Raw genomic sequence first — 18,850 nt, 5'->3', positions numbered from 1 at the left:
AGAAAAAAATAAACCAAGAAAAAGTCTTTTAGTTTCAGAGGGGAGAACAATGTACTATCAGACACTGATTTCCATTCTTTTTTTCCTTTTCTTAGATTTTCATAGCCTAAAAAGGCTTCAGTGATATGAGAGAAATGTTGGTAGGGCACAATGGGTCTGAGAGAGTCCTGGTGTTTTCAGGGCACGTAGTTTCAGCAGAAGTGTGGATGTCAAAGTTCCTGGGCTACATTTCCAACTGCTATCATTGATTCACAGTACGACCTTGACTGAGTCATGTATTCATTTATCTATAATTTACTATGAAACATAAAGACGATAACAGCTTTTGCATAATTGTTTTGTTGGGCTTCATTAATGGTGCTTATAAGTAATGTTAGGTCCTCTGATGAAAATTCTGTACAAGTATTTGTCTAAAGAAAAATGCAGTCAAGACTGAAAAGAAATCAACTTGTCATTTAAAGCAGAACATTGCTATTACTAAATTTTAAAAGTACTTACATAAAAAGACGTGAAAATAGGAGCAATTCTATGAAATAGAAGGAGGAAAGTCTTGCTGATGCTGTCTTTTGAGATACTCAGAGGAAGAAAAATACAGCACAGGGGACAACCCCCTTCACAGTGTTGAAAGAGATTGATTATACCAGCTCCCCACCCCTGCCTCCAGATCCTGGATTAGAAAGTGCTGGCTGTGATCAATCTGGTACTGACTTCTAAAAGAAGTCACAGATACATGATGGAAGTAAAGCTGGAAAACCTCTGTTTTCTCAGATTGCTGATTCTTTTATCAACAAGCACAACTACAAAATATGAAAACCTGCTCTTAATTTATTCAAAAGTAATGAGTATGGTGACCAGGCCACCTATAAAGAAGGGCCATAAGCATGCTTCAGGGCACATAACAGTTTGTAACTTACATTCTTGACAGGGTACCTGAGTATATGGCTCTGTGAACATGATTGCAAAGGGATTACGAATCTCTGTTTGGATTGCTGTCTAAGTAGAGAGTAGATGATTGTAGTTTACACTATGTAATAACATGACTTCAAATGCTACACAAAAAATGAAGCTTACATTGCTTACATTTGCATGCAAGTGCCTGGTAATGTCATATAATTCTCTAATTTGCACACATTTGATACCCCAGATGTGCAATGTTTTCAAACCACAGCTTATGAGCAGATGTGATTTACACAGCAATATAAATCACAGCTTCCTAATGCTAGTTAAAGGGTGTAAACTCAAACAAATGTGAGATTTACACCAATTTGGTTAAAAAGAGACTTTGAAAGGCTGTTTACATTTAAAATCAATTCAGAATGATTATTTATGCATGTTTACACTGAATGGAAAAGTAAAAATCTTATGGGTCATATCTCAAATGTGAAAAATTCCGTGCTAGATTATCTTTATAAATTATGCTCAGCCTTTGTCTTCCCTAATAGCAGGCAAGGCAAGGTGTGCTCCTCAGTGGGAACACAAGTGTGCACTCCTGGTCTGTGGTCAGAGCTGGCATGAGGGTGTAGGGGCTGTTTGCTACTCTCACACCACATGACTTTCACTGCTGCGTGTGCCAGTCTGCTGGATCCCCACATCATATGACATTATATGCAATAGCAATAGGCTTATGTCCTACAACTATCTCTGCCATGGGGATAAAGGCCATTTCCAATGATTACTGATACCTACACAGAGTTGAAATCATGTACTGGTAGGTATGAATGAGTGGAAATTATTTGTTTACAAGGTCAGCACAAACTTTGTACTTTTTTCTTTATGACTGCCAGGGTATGTGATAATATTTCCTGTATCAGTATTGCAGAGATGTATTGGTATAAATCAGAACAGTATCTAATACCTCAGACAGTGTAAATAATAACCACCAATTAAATATACTGGTAAATATACAGGGTAGCAACTAATTTTCTCTTTACTTACCTGGTTATCCTAGGAATTTGTATGGCTGTATAGCCATGGTATTTGAGTATCTCCAAACCTCTGAATCTGTGATCTCCATCTGCAGGTCTGATGCATATTAGTCCAATTAGCCTTGTATAGGTGTGCCACTTAAGCCCTAAGATGAATGACTGACTCAGAATCATCTCAGAAGTCTATGACCTCTTGATTCACCTGCTGGCTGTGAAGAATCACTCTCCCTCTTGCATAGATGGGAAGCTGAGTCATAAAGAACTTAAGTTACATGCCCATAAACACGTAAATAGCAACAGAAATGGAATCAGAACTTGTGATGTACAGATCCTCAGTCCCTGTCTAGTTGCATTAAGTTACTCTCTCTCCTGCCTTCAGAGAACTAATCATATTTGGTAAAATAGCCAGCAGCTGTTGCTCTTTGCACTGCAGTGCTTTGTGATGTGTGTGGACTTAGAAATAACTGCTTATCAGAAAATTAAATTAATTGGGTAACAACACAGTTGTTTAGTGCATTGACAATTGAATTTATCAGCTCTTTTGCTAAACTGCTGCATGAATTTGGGCAATTACTTCACGTGCTGCCATTTTTCTAATTGAATATAGGAATAATAACATTATTGGACATACAGGCACAAAAATCACTGTAGAGTGCTGCTCTGTTTCTCATTTAAGACATTGGAATGACAAAAGGGAAGGGATACAGACAATAGTAAGTTCTCCCATTTAGCTGAATGAAGTTTCTATGACACAATTCAAAAATTTCTTGAAACAAAAATGGTTGGTAAGAACATTTCAGTTTTAAGTTTTACCAGCAGACATGTCATTCCAGGGCTGTTGTGCCTCTGCAGCTGTGGTTCTGCACCTTTTGCCAGTCAGCACAGGATGGAGCTCTCTGGGTGTGTCTCAGGGCTGGTTTTCTTTTCCTCCAAATACAGTATAGGAGTGTGGAATTTGGCTGTATGTAGCAGACACGTAGCTTCATTTTGACAGCAAAACTGACTAGGAAAGGGTTAACCTGTCTAATGGAAACATTTCAGTAAAACTGAGGGAGGTGGAACTTAAGTCTCAAGTCTTAATAAAATGCAGGTGTTTTATTGTTAGGTTTAAAATGTCTTAAGACTCCAGCAAGCATTTGAAAACAAGGGAAAAAATGTGCTATTGAATAGGAAACTTGGAAACAAAACAAGAGTAGTGCAAAGCATCTACAGAGAATTCAGCTTTCACTGGCTAAGGTCTGCCTTAAAGTTCACAGAGTGAAAACAAAACATAAATATTAACTGAATAGCACCTCTCACAACGTGCATCTGACTTCTGAGGTATTACACCTGGGATTAACTTTTGACATTCTCCTTTTCACCATTGTGACTTTGCTGCCTTACTGGCTCCATGCAGAGTATTTATACTCATTTTGCAACCTTTCTTCTTCTTTCTCAGTCTGTTTGGAGTGTTGATGGGGTGACAGGTAGTGTGAGCACTGCATTCATAGTGTACAGAAAGCTCTGCTAAATCATTTGCAACTGCTTTCATGTCAGGAATAGGAATTTTTCTGTGTGTTGAGGGGAACCAAACTACTTTTAGAACAAGCTAATAAAAAGAATTTGTAAAGAAATCACCAGTCACTATTTTCTTCTCTTTCAATTCCCTCTCCTTATCACAAATAACTTGGGGGAGCATTTGTCAGTAAACTGCACTGCTTAGGTAACAGAGCAGAAGGATTGCACTGAACTTTGGCCTTTAACTTCAAGTTTTTAACATATTTGGTGAATTAACGTAGATACAACATTCTAAAAGGAAATGAAACCTGAAGAACTAGAGAAGCCTAAATGTACTTATGATTGCCCAAGATTACTGCACCAATATCCCTATGGACCTTAATTAGTGTGGGTATTTTTGGGACCTGTGTGGTGAAAACAGTAACTAATTACTGTCCATAAAAATTCAGCCCTGGGAGAAAATCAGGCATCGATTTTCCTGGCCTTAGCCTTGGTGATGTAGATAAGCTGTTACTACTAGAGGAGAAGGGCAGAAGTAGTCCTTGGAGTACCTGATAGGATGGAAAACAAAAGAGCAACTTGGGTTTTGATGTGAGAGTTTCACAGCTGTGATGTAGTAGGAAACAGAGAAGCAACAGTGAAGACTGACAGGTGGGATATAAACAGTACTAAGCAAAAAATATGTGGCATACAGAAAAGTCTAAGGCAATGAATAAAAATTAAGCTGATGGAGCAGTGGAGCTAATAAACCTGAGAATCTGCCAGGTCTTGTTTTACATAGAGTAAGTAGAGTGCTCAGGACAGCTTGAGTAAATAATTCAGAATACCAAACAACAAAAATCAAACCCCTCCATTATCAGAATGGAAACCCAAAAAAGGCCAGGCTGTGTTCCTTCTGTGCACCACTGCCCTGCATCCTTGCTATAGGTCACTGGCCATCCAAACTGACAGACTGGAATACGGGCATCAGACTGACATGGCAGAAGTGAAGGAGGGGGAAGTGTAGATCTTTCTTCACACAACTTTCAGAATAAACCTTTTTTACTGTCAGCCGTCATCAAAATTAGGTGTATTTTTGAGAGGCGTTTTCTGAAGATGCAGTGGAAACAGACTACAGCTAAAGAGAGAGGCAAAGAGTAGAAATCTTCACTTAGAGTAACTCAAAAATCCTGGTAGGAATCTTCAAGTTGGCCTGAATGTGCTCAGGATCATACCCTTGAGGAAACAAGTATTTGTCAGCATTTGTTAGCTGCTCACAATTTTAGATCTTCCCTGGCCTTCTCATTTCCTCCTTTGCTTTGTCAGACTGCTTTCATCCCACTCCTACTCAACTTTGCAGATGCCAGTTCCTGTTTCTAATGTCAGCAGTTCTCAATCTTCTCAGATAACCCTGTTGTTGTTTGTGCCTTGCTACGTGAGGGAAACAACCCGTGCTTTCTGTTCCCTCCTAAAAAGTCACTCCTGCTCTAGCTCCAGCAAACCTAACCCAGCCCCTGCTCTGCTCAACTTCTGCCCAAATCCAGCATGTCAGACTGCAAAAACTGGCAATGCCTTTGGTCTCAGTGTGGGGAAATAACCAAAATCAGTGTTAGAAGCATGGGTTCTTTATTCTCCATCAAACTGGTCTTTATTTTTTCTCTCTACCCTTGCAATTATTCTTGAATTTTCTGATGTATGTTGTCTCCGAGAGCCACTAAAAAGGGTGGATGGATTTGCAATAAAATATGTACAGCTCTGTTAAAGCAGTTTTACATTAGTTTGTATCAACTGTGAACTAATAGTGACGTCAGTCATTGAAAAGCTCCAGACTAGTACTTTATACTAGTGCTAAATATTAGCAATAATTGTTAGTGTTAGACCTCTTAGTTATCTTTGCAGATACTGCTGACTATTCCATATCATACGAGAGAAAGATTCTTCCTCTAAACACTTAATGTGCTGTGAATTCGGTTGTATTTGACTCAAAGAACTAACCAATAACCTTTGTATCCCGTCTCTTATTTCTCGTATTCCTCCATCTTTGCGTGATGAAAGTTTCCCTTCCAAATTTCATTTGCCTCATGTATATTTATTTTAAATGCCTGAAATGGAAATAAATTTCTTCACAGATTTCTTCTATACATAAGAAAAATGTAGCTAACTGCTTATAAAAGAAGTGAAGATTCCCATATAAAATAATAACAATAACAATAATTATAATTATTTCATTCTAGAGGGTGGCGTCAAGAGTGAGATTGTGCTAATGGCACAGAGAACAGAAAATATTAATATCAGAATATCAAAGAAGACCAAAATCTTTGCTTTTATGCTACTCTTCCAATAGCATCTTAGTGTATTTTAAGGAATGGTTAAGGATATTTTTAATCTTAGTCTTCAATTTTTGTAAGTGGAGCAAAGAAGTGCCTCCCTTAGTTTATTTTTTATTTCCTTTAGCCTAGTGTAAAATATCTTAGCATTGTACCTTTCACAGGTGACCTGTAGCTTTTTTATGAGAGTGAAATGCCTGAAGTGCTTGCATGCAGAGCAGCAGGACCTGATGCCCTTCACTTCACAATAGCTTAGAAATAGGCTTTAATGGCAATAGTGCTGATGCTTCCACCCAAGGCAGGGCTCAGAAGGGATAGGTACAAGTAAGTACAGAACTGTTTGCTTTCCCTTTCCCCTGCTTTACTGTGGGATACCCACAAACATTTAATTAAAGCCATTGTATGCATGCTTAACTTGGAGATATCTGTGGTTCCTTGAAACCGTTACGCAGGAGCACCAAAGAAAATACAAGGGAGTCACTGAAGGAAAATACAAATGAATTAGAAAAGCATAGCAACCAGAGAATACATTTCCCATAATACAACAGTCAAAGGTCATGAGATCACAGATGCTCAGTTGCTCATGCATATCATCTATTCTCTCCACTTGCATGCTTGCTCCAGAGAGGGCAAAGATTTAATGAGGATGGGGCTAGCATTAGCAGTTCTCACCCTTCCTCACACCCTACATCTCAAAGAGCACTGAAAGCCTCTTTGAAGTTGGAATAGACACACATTGAATTTTCCCAATGCACACACACAATCTGGAGTTTTCTCATCAGGTACAAAAATACAAGGTGACTGTTCTCTTCTGGCTGCCCTGGATGAGAACAAAGCTCTCGAATCAAAGACTTGCTGAATTGAGGAGTTGAAAGAAGTTTCTCCATTGCATCTGTCTTTTCAACCTGCAGTAGCAGCCCTTCTTGGTCTCACGGTTTCTATTAGTCAGTTCATTTTTCCCAGCTCCTCAAGAAGAAATCCCGTACAGACAAAACAGCACTCTATTTACAGGAAGCTTGGCAGGGTCAAAAAGTGACTGTAAAACAGATCTCTTGTTAAAACAGATACAGCATTTGCTCTGATGTAGATACAGCTAGGACTCAGCAATCTCTGATTTGCTATCAAGGCCTTGAAGGTGATCTCAGAGTCAGATCTGTTAAACTTGGTGACATTGTGTTGTTATCACTCAGCAGAGCTAACTCAGTTGCTCCAAGTCCCACTTAATCTGTGCAGCTCACTACCCACAGCTTCTGACCTACTTAGTCACTTCCGGTCTTTGATTTTAGTCTTAAGGCCTCTTTTCTGAGTTGGCATGTCACTGACATTTAATCTTAATCAAACTTCCTTGAACTTCCATTACTGTCAAGTACAGCTTCTCTCACCATAATACCCACCCTTCTGAGTGCAAGAAAACTGATTTACAGCCAACAGTCTGCCACTTCTCTTATGCTCCATGTTCATCTTTGCTTTGTTTTTCTTCCCATATGAGTCACTTCTTCCCCCTCTCTGACACATCATGCTACACTTTGTTTCCCTCGATCTGTCAGTGGCTGAGGTGCTGCCCTGCACACCTTTACTGCAGAGATCTGGTGAGAATTATTATAGTGTGTGCCCAGCTACCGTGTGCAGATTCAGAAAAAGCTAAACACAAAGAAATTGAGTTGGCCACAGGCTGTTTCAGAAAGTCAGCTTGTTTAATATGCTTTTGCTTCTGACCAGAAATGATGACCAACTCAGTTCCCCTATGCCTTGCTTAAGAGCTCCTTATGCAAAACACAGTTGTTTAATCTATGCCTCCCCACCTACCATCTCCGCTGTTACTTCAGGGCACTTGTTAACTTTACAGATGCTGGAAGTCCTTACCAGCCTAAGGACTTTCCCAGTTCTCTCTGGTTCTGTATGCTGCAGTAATGTGCCTTTGAAATAGACTCCTTCAGCCAGTTTCCTTCCACGACCAGAATCCAATCTATAGATGTTAATCCAGTACCACAGTGAGTTTTGCCTGCACAGGGGCACTTCTGAACTGATGGGATCTGTTGATTTTTGAGATTCTTTCACCTCAATATAGAAGCTCAAAGATATGGCCGGGTGCTCTTAGTGGCCCAGTGCTCTTTGGATGTCAGATACAAAACATTTAGTGGCAATGTCATCTGCCTGTAACACGTAGGAGAGATTTGTTCAATCCCCTCTTGCATGTATGCCCTTTCCTGACCTTTTTCAATATGCCCAGTTCTGCTTTGCTCTCTTCCTCCTATTTCTGCACTCATCAGCACTCATCCACTTTTGGGTCTTGTTGTTATTAACGGGTTATGTGACCCATCACTGAGCGCAGCCTTGTCCTCTTAGGAGGCAGAAAATACCACACATTTTGGAAGGACAAATTAGCTACAGGCCATTCTTACTAAGCCTCTCCTTCAACTTATCTCAAATTGTATTTTTGAATTGCAGTCACCACACACTGTAAGTTGAAAACAACCACTTGAGCCCTTTCCAGCAAGGCTTTGATACTAGGCCTGGAGGAGAGATAAGCAGCACATTGAAGTTGTGGTATCTCTGTAACTGAGGGCAGGGAGTGAATGGAAACATGCCCTCCTTCTGGCACTGCCTGGCTCTGCATGAGGGGAGAGGATCCAGCTCAGCAGCTGGGGTTCACACACATGGTGGGAGCCAGCGGCCTCTCAGCTGATGACAGATTAGACTCAGGGCTGGTTAGTGGGAAGCCTGTGATTAAACTTCAGCAACATCTGTCTCTAGCACTAAAGGAATCACTGCTGTGGGCTGTGATTTTCTCAGCAAACTGTAATTATACCAGGAACCGCATTCCTGCTAATTTTCTCAACAACTTAAGTGCAAAAAAATGTGAGTAAGGATGCAGGAAAGCTGAAACTGTGAAAAGAGCAGGAAAGAGGTACCTGTTTATATTTTTTTCGGCCCATTCCAATTATTTTCTCTCCCTTTCTTAGATTTGTATGAATCACAGACTCTTTTCTCCTGGAAGTCAGTGTCCAGGTTTAACTACCTGAAGTTGACCTGAAGCTGATAGCACACATCGTCTCTGTCCACTTCTGTCCCATGGCAACCTAAACAAGTGTGGTGGCACTTGCAGAAGGTGTCATACCAACTTTTCCTTGGCAGTGCCACCTCTTTCCTCCCATGGGGGCAGCAGTATGGAGTGCTGGTCTCTGATCACAACTGTTCTGAGGACATTCCCAGCAAGGTTTGGCCTGGGCAGAAGTGTGGGATATGGGAGATTGCTCAGGGTGAGTTTAAACCTTACTCCCAAAGGTCCTGTCTAGACTAGGATTTAATAGTTTGAACTTTGAAAGTGTTAGGTTGTGTAGAATAACTCTCTGTTTTAAAAGATACAGAAAAGGCAGTAAAAGCTTGAACTCCCAGTAACACCTGTAAATTTTGCCAAAATAACAATGTCAAAAAAGAGCAGGATTTTCTTGCAAGATTTCTCTGCCAGAAAAATCTTTTTGTTTGTGCAGTTGTAACTCCGTGGTTGCTCATTTGCCATTCTTTGCTCAGAATATAAGAAGAAACATTTTTTTTTTTTTTAATGTATGTGTAGGAGAGGAGGAGAAATATCTAAGTGAGAGTTTGCCAACAGAGCTTTACCATCCAATACTTAAGATGTAGACAAGGTCAAAATGATTCAAACTAATCCATGTACTTCTTCACTTTTCTCACAGCATTAAAGTGACTTTTAGTATACTTTGAAGGCAAGACTGTCTTGTGTATGTTAAGCAATTTTATATCAGCATCCTTCTCTTCTAGAAGAAAGCAGAATTGTTTCTTACCAGCATGTCTGCACTTCATCCTGCAGCACATCTGGCAGCACAGCCAGGGATGAGAGTGTGGCAGCAGGAACTTGACCCTTGGGTCTGAAAGCACTGGGAAGGCTGCAATTGGCAAGCAGACCCCTATCTCCAGAGCCAAGCCTCTGCAGGCTGGTGACACATGTGGAGTAGTCTGGAATTGGCACAAATGGCTGTGGACGAGGAGGAGAGAGGAAAGGTTAGAAGGAAAGTGGAAAAAATGCCTCTTGCATATTTCACTTTCTTTTCCATCTGCTTGTGTGCTGTTGCTGTGAGCTATTAAACAGCTGCAGTGCTCTCTCCCAGAAGGGACTGTGATTCAATGGAGATGGAGAATGATCCCTACAGCTTAGGGCTTTGGGAGCCCTCTTGAATGGAAGGGGCCAGAGGAGTAATGTTTCTCTGATTGACTCTTCTACTAAATACACTTGGGAATTCAGCACTTGGGGCAGTAGCCAGAGATGCTGTTCAGGCTCCTCAGACCTGAAACTCCTGGCAGGCAGTGGGTACTGCTGGGTACTTCTGACTCATTCTTGTTGAACTAGGTGAGTCCTTCTTGTTTCTTGCCTTCCAAGCAGAACCTCCCAACTCTCCTGAACTGGTTTCAAATTTCAAGAAGAGCAGATTACTCAAGCAAAAGTTGTTTGCAGCCTTTGAGACTGTAGCTTGGGAAGATAAAGGTAGAGCGGGAGGACCAGGAGAAGGTGGGATGGGCCTACAGTGAGTGCCAAGATCTGAGCAAAAGAGCAGGTTTTTTGCATCCATTCAGACACTCAGCAATTTCCTGCGTTTTTCCTGCAATCAGCATGCTCCACCTGCTTTTACTTAACCATTTCCTGTTTACGGCTTCCAAAAACTTTCTGGTGAAATCACTAATCTGCCACAAGATCAGTCTTTATGGTTCCTTTTGAGCAGGCTTCACTCACTTTTTTCTCTGTCTTCAGTACACAGATCTTTCAGACTGAGGCACTGTGTGCTGTGTGTGCATGTCTGCAGGCATGTGTGCTTGCAGCCAGTAGTTATGCCAGGAACTTGTGTTTGCTCATTTGTTCTTTCTCTTAACATATGCCCCTTCTTTTCCTTCTAAGTCTTGCTGGTTGTTGCAAATTTGAGCAAAGAAACAAACAGTAGCACTGAGGGCTGGTGCCTCTTTCTGTACAATAGAGGGCTCCAGATATTTAGAGGAAGGACTCTTCCCATTACTTTCAAGATCTAAGTGCTCTCCCACCAATGAGGAATTTGTTCTCTGCATAGCTTGCCCATGCTTTGAATTATTTTCTAAATTTGAAAACAGTGAGGCAATTTCTTCTAGTCTACTGTTCAGTTTCTCAGATGTGAAAGGTAAGGTGTGAGGAGAAGGAAGGGTGAACCCAAGAAAAAAAAATCTCTTTTTTACAATGTAGATGGCTCCCACAAGTGCCCATCACACATTTAGTCATGTCTTGCAGAAATCAATAGAAATGCCTGCATGCTTCAAGTCTACTCTCCTTAGCTATATTGCAGATAACACTACAGCCACCACTAAAATAAAATTTATTTTTCACTGCTTTTCCTGTTTGTTTGCTCTTTTTATTTCTCTTCTGAAGCAGTGAAAATAGATTCTTAAGTTTCCTCTCTGATTCTCATGCTCTTGAACAGTGCTGCAATGTTTGGGTTGCGGTGAGCACTGCAGGGGAATGTTCTCTTCTTAAAATAAATCATGGAAACATTTCTGTTGGAATCAGGGCTTGTAGAAGTTTACTTTTTTAAAAAAAAAGAAGAATGTCAGGCCAACTTTGGCCTGGCACTATATCCCTTTAGAGGGAACAGACTTCTGATGCATGTCAGTGTATATGTACTGAAGTGTGTGTGTGTATATATATACACACAATCATACATATACGTACACACACACACCAGTACACGTGCCAGCTACACTGGTATAACTGACCACTGAAATCATCCTGTAAGAACACTGGACATGTTGGGCCTGTCAGACAGATCTGCAAATTCCTTAACTATCTCTGCTGCAAGTTAGTGTAAGTCAGAATGCTTTCTCTGTCCCCTTAGGTGTAGAAGGAGTTGATCTGTCCTGTGCACTGGCACTGCTGTTGAGCTGTTTCACACTTTGGAAATTAAGTTGATGTGCTCAGACTCTCACATGTTTCTGGATATTTTATCAGGAACACTAAACCCCCACTCCCTGCTTTAGCTGTAATATAAACATGCAGCTGTATCACTTCTGTATGGGTTATAAGGGATGGTCTGGGCATCGCTGATGTCCAGGCAGCTGTCTGCTGTAGGCATAGCACAACCCCACTTAGATCAGAGTTTGCTGAAGTATCCTTCAAGCTCTTTGTGAGCAGCTTTTGAACTTCCATTAGGGAAAGGAAGCAGTTGTTTTCTGCACAGAAGTTTCTTTCAGATTGGCCCAAGTATGTAAAATGGTTACTTTGGTACCCATCCAGCACAATTCATTCAATATTTTGTGTCAGGGTGCTTGTCATCAGTGGCATTTGCCCTGGGTGAGTCACACCTACCCAAGCAATGATCTGAGAGAGCCCTCAAATATTTTACAGGGTACAGCCCTGGTAAATTCATGATCATATTGGACCACACAGCACTTTATAGAGCAGCTCCTTCTAACCAGATTTCAGCCCAAGAGGCAACTACTTCCAAAAGAGATTCTCTGGTTCAGTATCCATCTTTATTTTCCAGATGTTTCTTTCACCACACTGCTTTCTGGTTACATTGTAAATTTGAGTACACTCAAGAAATTTTTGCTTTCTTCCTCCACCCCAAAATTGAAGAAAAGCTGAACTATATGAAAATGAAGTGAGAACTGAGACCCTGAAGGAAAATGGCACAAGGTGTAGAGAACCGTGCAAGACTCTTTCCAGGAAATGGGCAGAAGGTTCATCACATGAGTCACTGTAACCTTAGATGACTAAATTCTTGAAGAATAAACTGTCAGGAATATGATACTGCTCGGGACAGTTCCAGAGGGAGACGAAACCTTCTTAAATAGCTGTTGTTTGGTTTTTTGTTCGTGATTCATTCCTGAGGAAATTGCTGAGTCTCTGGCCAGGAACGGGGTGGAGGAAGCGCAGGCAGTGCCAGCCCTCCATGGTGGAGGCAGCAGGCAAGGCATGCTGGGCTGCACCTCCTGCTGCTCCTGGCACCAGCTCTCCTGCCCAAGGAGCTGAGAATGGATCAGGAGCACTCCATGGCTGTCCTGCCCAAGTGAATAGAGTAAAACAGGATCACTAGTGCTCATCTGCCAACTGAATCAATTCACAGCATGTTTTTGTCTACCAGCAGGTATGAGACCAAGAGGAAATGAAGATTTTAAAACTCTAATTCCAGCTCCTTTTAAAAAGTTTTCTTGCTCTACCCGCTCCAAGCAGTTAACCAAGTTCTATCAATAAAACTGGCCCAAAGCTCTGAATTTGAATTTCAGAGATGGCCTTAAGATTTTAAGCCAGTAACAATAGAAGTCAGATGCCCTCCAGAGCTACCTCCAGAGGAGCTGAACTAGCATTAACAGCACTGGGGAATGTTTGCAGAAGTATCTTGAGTGTGGAGAGACCCCAATTTCCAGCACGCTGCTGTCAGTTCCCATCATGATGATTTTCACCCAAGCATTTAACATTTCAGCATTAGTTCCGTGTCTCATAATGCCATTTATGTAATGATTGTTCATTTGGTTCCCATTAAAATAATGGTATTTCTTCTGCAAACCACTGCCTGTAAAAATCAAGCCACTCAGTTTCTCTTTAGATTGTAATAAAGGAAATAAATAGTACGATGCACACTAATTCCCAGAGAATGGGGGGCTTTCTTTCCCCTCTTCAACATACAAAGTTCAGACATCAGAATTAGGAATGTGAAAGATCTGTTAAGGGTTAATGAATCCATCTCCTGCAAAAACACAGTGTAGTTACTCCTCAGAAGATGTTCCTCAGATACTATATTGATAAAGGAGTCTGCAGCTCTCCATAGTCAGAGTCATTTCTCTCTTAAAATTGAAGAAATGGAAGGTGCAGTTCTCTCAAGTCATCACAGTGCCACTGTGCTTTGAGACAGTGTAGAATGATTCCTTGTATTGTATATACCAGCGCTTTGAGGAATTCAGTTTCACATGTCTCAAACAATGGGGGTTTCATCTCTTCCTGTGAGAGCCTGCTCTGCAGCCTAACTCATTTCACCATCTGGAGTGTTTTCCTGAGTGTCTGCTCACTTTAAACTTTCTTTTAATTGTGTACCCACTATTTCTTCTTAAAGGTAATTTGCCAAAAGTTTCTGTTGTGTGAAATTCACATTCTGTTGTGCTTTTTTTTTTTGAGGATTGAGAAAACCCTGAAAGATTGATGACTTCTTCTCTTTGCTTTTTCTTCCTCAGAAATAATAAGTAATTAATAATATATTACTGCTTTTTTAGCCATTCATCTCAGCGATTTACAAGGAAGATCAACATTGTTGTACTCTTTTTACAGATGGAAAAAATTGAAGCACAGGGCAGGAAACAACTTGTCTGAGATCATTCAATGAGCCCATAGCAAGACTTGGATTTTTAAGCAGGTCTCCACAGTACTGCCCTACTTTTTTCTTACTTTTTTATTTTTTTGGCGCAATCTAGTTCCCTTTGGCTTTGTTGGAGTACCTAGGAAGGACAAACTTTCCATGAACTTTATTCAGAATTGCAATATTGTAACTGAAAGGTCAGCTTGTTGAATATTTAACAGTTACTATCTTTCCAGTGTGTTGGTCAAGCATCCTAATTAAGCAGTGATAAATAAAACCAACAAAGCATTTTAACAGACCAATTCAGTCCCTAGGGCCCAGAGTTGAATTTCCTTCAGCTAGCCTGTGTTTTCCCAGTTGCAGATTGTCCAGATTGAACACTGTATATATGAAGCACTCTCTTATCAGCACACTGCAGGGAGATTTCCTTCCTCCACAGTGCCACCAGGCTTACTTCACCTGTCCTATTTCCCTTAGCTTAGTGGTTTTCAGTAAGTGTGTTTCTCAGAATCTCAATAGTTGCTGAATTATAAATCTTCCAGTTTGGAATCATAACACCACAATGTGTACAGCATGATAGACATTGTGGGGAGTGATACGCAGCAGAGCCCTGAGCAGGCTTACCTGGGTGTCAGAACTCTCTGTGGGTTGCTAAGACATAGAGGGTTTCTCTTACTTGCCTTGAAATTTCTACCTGTCCAGCCTGTAATTTCAGTGAATATCTTTGGTGGGCCTGGAGACACCTGAGCAGATGGTGTAAGGTGAGTGTTGTTCCTCACCTCCACATGGGGAGGTGAGGGCAGCCAGTTCTGTGTGCTTGCAGCCTGGTGTGCAGGGGCCTCGTAAGTGCCCCGCAGTCTGCAGAGTGAGCTGACAGCACTCACCACATATAAGGTGCCTCACTCTGTGTGGATTGAGGATTGAGAAATCTGGGCTCTGGCTAGGCCTGAGTTAGAGCTGAGGGATAGCACACAGATCCTCCTGGCTGCTGACCATTGTCAAAGTATGCCAGCAAATGAAGTCTGTAGCATTATTCCCCTACTGCTCCTTCAGGCCTCCTTCATTCCAGATGTGACTGCAGCAGCAGCTGAGGATTTACTGAAAGCCATAGGACTGCTGTAGGTTACTGAGCACATGACATTTGCTTTCAAATTGAGTTTGAGAAACTACCAAGCAGTGTCAAGCCTATGTCTCCTGGCTATGTGAATAGAGGAAGCTAAGAAGCAACAATGATTACATAAAGCAGGGAAATCCCCCCAGACTTCCCCAGACTACCTCAAACTGAAGCTGATTTGCATATGTTCAGTACAAATAACTTTGCAATGGCTTCTAGCCCCATGAAAGAGTTACATGTCCTTGCTTATAATGATATAATCAGGCCACTTCTCCAAGTTGAATCACTTGGAGAAGATAACAAAAGATCAAATCAGAGCCTGTGTAGAAATCTAAGCAGTTTTATGTAGCACATAGGCCTGCTTCAGGTGCAGATACAACTGGGTATTGCTATTCCAAACAAAATCAATGGGAACTGTTCAGCACCTGTTAGTAACCAGCAGTTATTCCAAAAAAAAAACAAAACAAAACTGTGTTATGTTTTATAATTTGTGATTATGGATGGGTGGTATCATACATACCTTCCTATACGAACTCTGTTTGGTAGAAAATAGACCTTACTGAAAACTAGAAAAAAGCTATGGTACTCTTGTAGTTAAAAACTATGGTCATCCACTTTACAAAACCTGAGACTCATTTGGCCTGGAATTCCTGAGTGATACTGTTCAAATGCAGTGGTGTTAAACAGACTTCCAAGATTCCTGTGATTTGTTTTAAACATCATGGTTTAACAGAAACAAACAAGTAAGCAAAAAGATACAGCATATTGAAAATGCACATTTACTGGGCTATCTAAAGCTCAGAAATGTAGTTGGCTAATATGACACCACAAAACTATTTTTTGTTATCTTCTATGCACTAAGAATGACAATGTTCATAAGCCTAGTATATCATGACTATGGAATGCCTGGATTGTCCTTGAAGACAGGTAGTATTTTCTGTTCCCTTGCTTAGAGAGTAGGGCTTGGGGATTTATTTGTTTGTTTGTTTGTTTGAATAGGATGAGAATATAGACTTCTCACAGGCTCACTATGATCTGTTTCTTTGGAAAGAATAGTTTTCTTATTCTTTCCTATCTTTTTATTGAAATCGGTTCTCAGATACATTTCCTGTCAGCCGTCTCCCAAAGCTAGATGGAGTATAGAAAACTTCACTTATTCTCTCCCAGTAAATTCACAGAAGGACTCCCTATACATTTTTGGGGTTGTCAAGCCAGCTTTATATTAACATTAAGTACAGTTGGGTAGGGCTTTAGGTGTCTTGTAGTAAATACCAAAGCTGTTTTAAACAGTCTTAGAGGTGCTTTTGTCAGTGTAGCATATTTCCCTTGAGGAATATGGGAAATGAGAGTTATCATCATTGTCAGTATGGTTATACCAGGACAGCTATAGGAGCAGCTCTTTTCTAGTGTAGTTGCTTTTTGGTATAGTTAAAAAAATAGGGCTAAAGAGCAAGAGGAAAACTGAGACACAGCTTACTTTGACAACCTGTGTAATAAGCCTTGTGTTTTTTCTACAATATCACCTCTGTTAATCATGGCTTCTTACTGTGAAATATCCTGCCTTTTACTTTCCTCCTTTCAGGTTTATTGACTTTCTTCAAGCTTTGGTACAGCACAGTAGGAATCATCCCAGGTAGGAGCTGGCTGTTCTGCAGAGTCCTTCAGGCACCTGAGGGCTCTCTGTGCTATGATGGAGTTTGTCTCAGTGGGTCAGCTGCAGAGACTGGAAGAGAAATACACATTTGAATAGGCCTGAGATGCCCTACAACACAGTTAATAGCAGCAAACCTGAGGACATGACATGATCTGACTGATGCTTGGTAGCTTGGATATTTTGGTCCTGCTAACTGTGTGTGTTTCTTCAGTTTATGTTCGTCACCTTGCAGGTTGCTCAGGAAGGCTTTCATTTTGGTTTTAAATATTTCCTCTCACAAACAACAGCCTGTTTTCTACATAAAATGTCTAATCACAGTCATATAATATCCTTTCTTTACAAAGAGACTGGTTCATCCCAAAGCACTTTACAGTCTGTCAATGACAGAGGTCTAAGACTAGAAGAGGAGTAGATTATACTGGTTGGGAGCAGGCTCTGATCTCAGCCTAGGTATTAATAAAGCATGTAAAGTGGAGCCATAATATTCTCTCTGAATCCAAGGCAATTTGCTGTTAGTTAGAAAACATATTGCTATTAGATGTGCTCTCTTTAACTCTAGAAAATGTGTTTGAACTGTCAAACATGAGCTGTAGTAGAGAATGTCCATCTTCCTGCACATACCATTCTCTGTTCATAGGTACTGGCTACGAAAAATCAGTTTTATTGGAAAATTAGGGTGTTGCAAGTACCCTAGCAAGTACAGTATTCTCAGCAAGTACATGCTGGCCTTTGGAGAGCTCTGGCAAAGAATGGTAAAGGGGCCTTGACCAGTCTAAAGTTTGGCTCTACAGCACATCAGAAAGTTTGCCAGCCAGAATGAGAAGGAGAGTGATCTAGTTACACTGGTAACTAGAAGGACAACCAGACAGGCAGAAAAAAGAGGATCATTACATGCACGTCAATCCATTTTCAACAGATCTGTACCATTAGTTCATAGTGAACTTATTACCTTGATTTCTTTTGTGTATTAAATGGGTTTCCAAGTGGTTGTTTGCTGGAGGAAATGGCAACTTTGCAATCTCATTCAGAAATATTGTGATTGAGGTGTCTTGTCTTTATTGTGTGTTTCAGATCGAAAGGATCAAACTAATTTAGTTTGGGAAGGAACCAATCCTGCCCTGCAGCCCATACGAGTGAGGAACACTGCCTTGAAAGATACTTTACATGATGCTGCTTTACCCAGCACTACTGGTGAGACTTCAAGAAATACATCAAATCTATAGAAAGGACAAATGAAACCTCCCCAAAGACTTGAAGGAATGATGACATTGGTTTTCAAAAATCTGGTGAAGCAGAGATTGAACATTCTTCTTCTTTCATCTCTTCAAAGACTGACTTTAAAAGCAAGTGCTGTTCTTTCTATATGTGGGGCCATACTTAACTCTGAACTTAAGAAAAACCTGTCTTTTGTTTAGGTTAATTTAAGTGACCTAATAATAAAAGCCTCTGAACAACATACATGGTACTGAAGAAGTGTAGGCCACATGTGCGTTCCTAATTCACCTCACCATCTCATCAGTTGGGAGGAACCAATGGCCAAGCACAGGAGTGTCCACAGCCCAAAACACTGTGAAATGTTCACTTCCTTTTTTTAAGAGAATGATAAGCCCACTCAGTGGCTTGATTACAAAGCAATAGTACAGTAAGTACTTACTCCAGTAATTCACTTGGAAATGATGTAAGAGTTACAAATAGCTGGGCTCACTGTTCAGAATGTTAGGAGAACAGGTAGCAATCTAAACAGTGGGAATATCAATGTGTATTACAGCTGCTCAGCTTTCTCTGTCTTCAAAGCACTTTTGAAGTATTCACAACATGACTGCAAACCACAGAACTGTTTACTCACCTTACAGACTTAGAGAATGTATGACTTGCTCAAGGCCACTAAAAGCATCACTGGCTGTGCTGTGATCAGGATGTGTTCCTGGCTCTCAAGCCTACACAAAAGCCATGGGTTCAGTTAGTGCCAGCTGCTGCTGAAGGCACCATTGGCCTGAGAGGCTGCTTCTGTCCTCTGCCATCACAGGGAA

General features: G+C 40.8%; 1 protein-coding gene across 1 annotated transcript in view; it reads left to right on the top strand.

Annotated features, from left to right (window-relative positions):
- RAD51B (RAD51 paralog B) overlaps positions 1-18,278 on the top strand; it is a 396,438-nt gene extending 378,160 nt beyond the window's left edge. The window contains exon 11 of the mRNA XM_066552056.1: positions 17,892-18,278. Coding sequence (XP_066408153.1) covers positions 17,892-18,043 — 152 coding nt within the window. The 3' untranslated portion in view covers positions 18,044-18,278. The remainder of the gene's footprint in view (positions 1-17,891) is intronic.
- The last annotated feature ends 572 nt before the right edge of the window (positions 18,279-18,850 follow it).

This window comes from Molothrus aeneus, chromosome 6 (assembly GCF_037042795.1).
Source record: "Molothrus aeneus isolate 106 chromosome 6, BPBGC_Maene_1.0, whole genome shotgun sequence".
Classification (NCBI taxonomy): domain Eukaryota; kingdom Metazoa; phylum Chordata; class Aves; order Passeriformes; family Icteridae; genus Molothrus; species Molothrus aeneus.
This window is presented reverse-complemented; position numbering and strand designations above follow the sequence as displayed.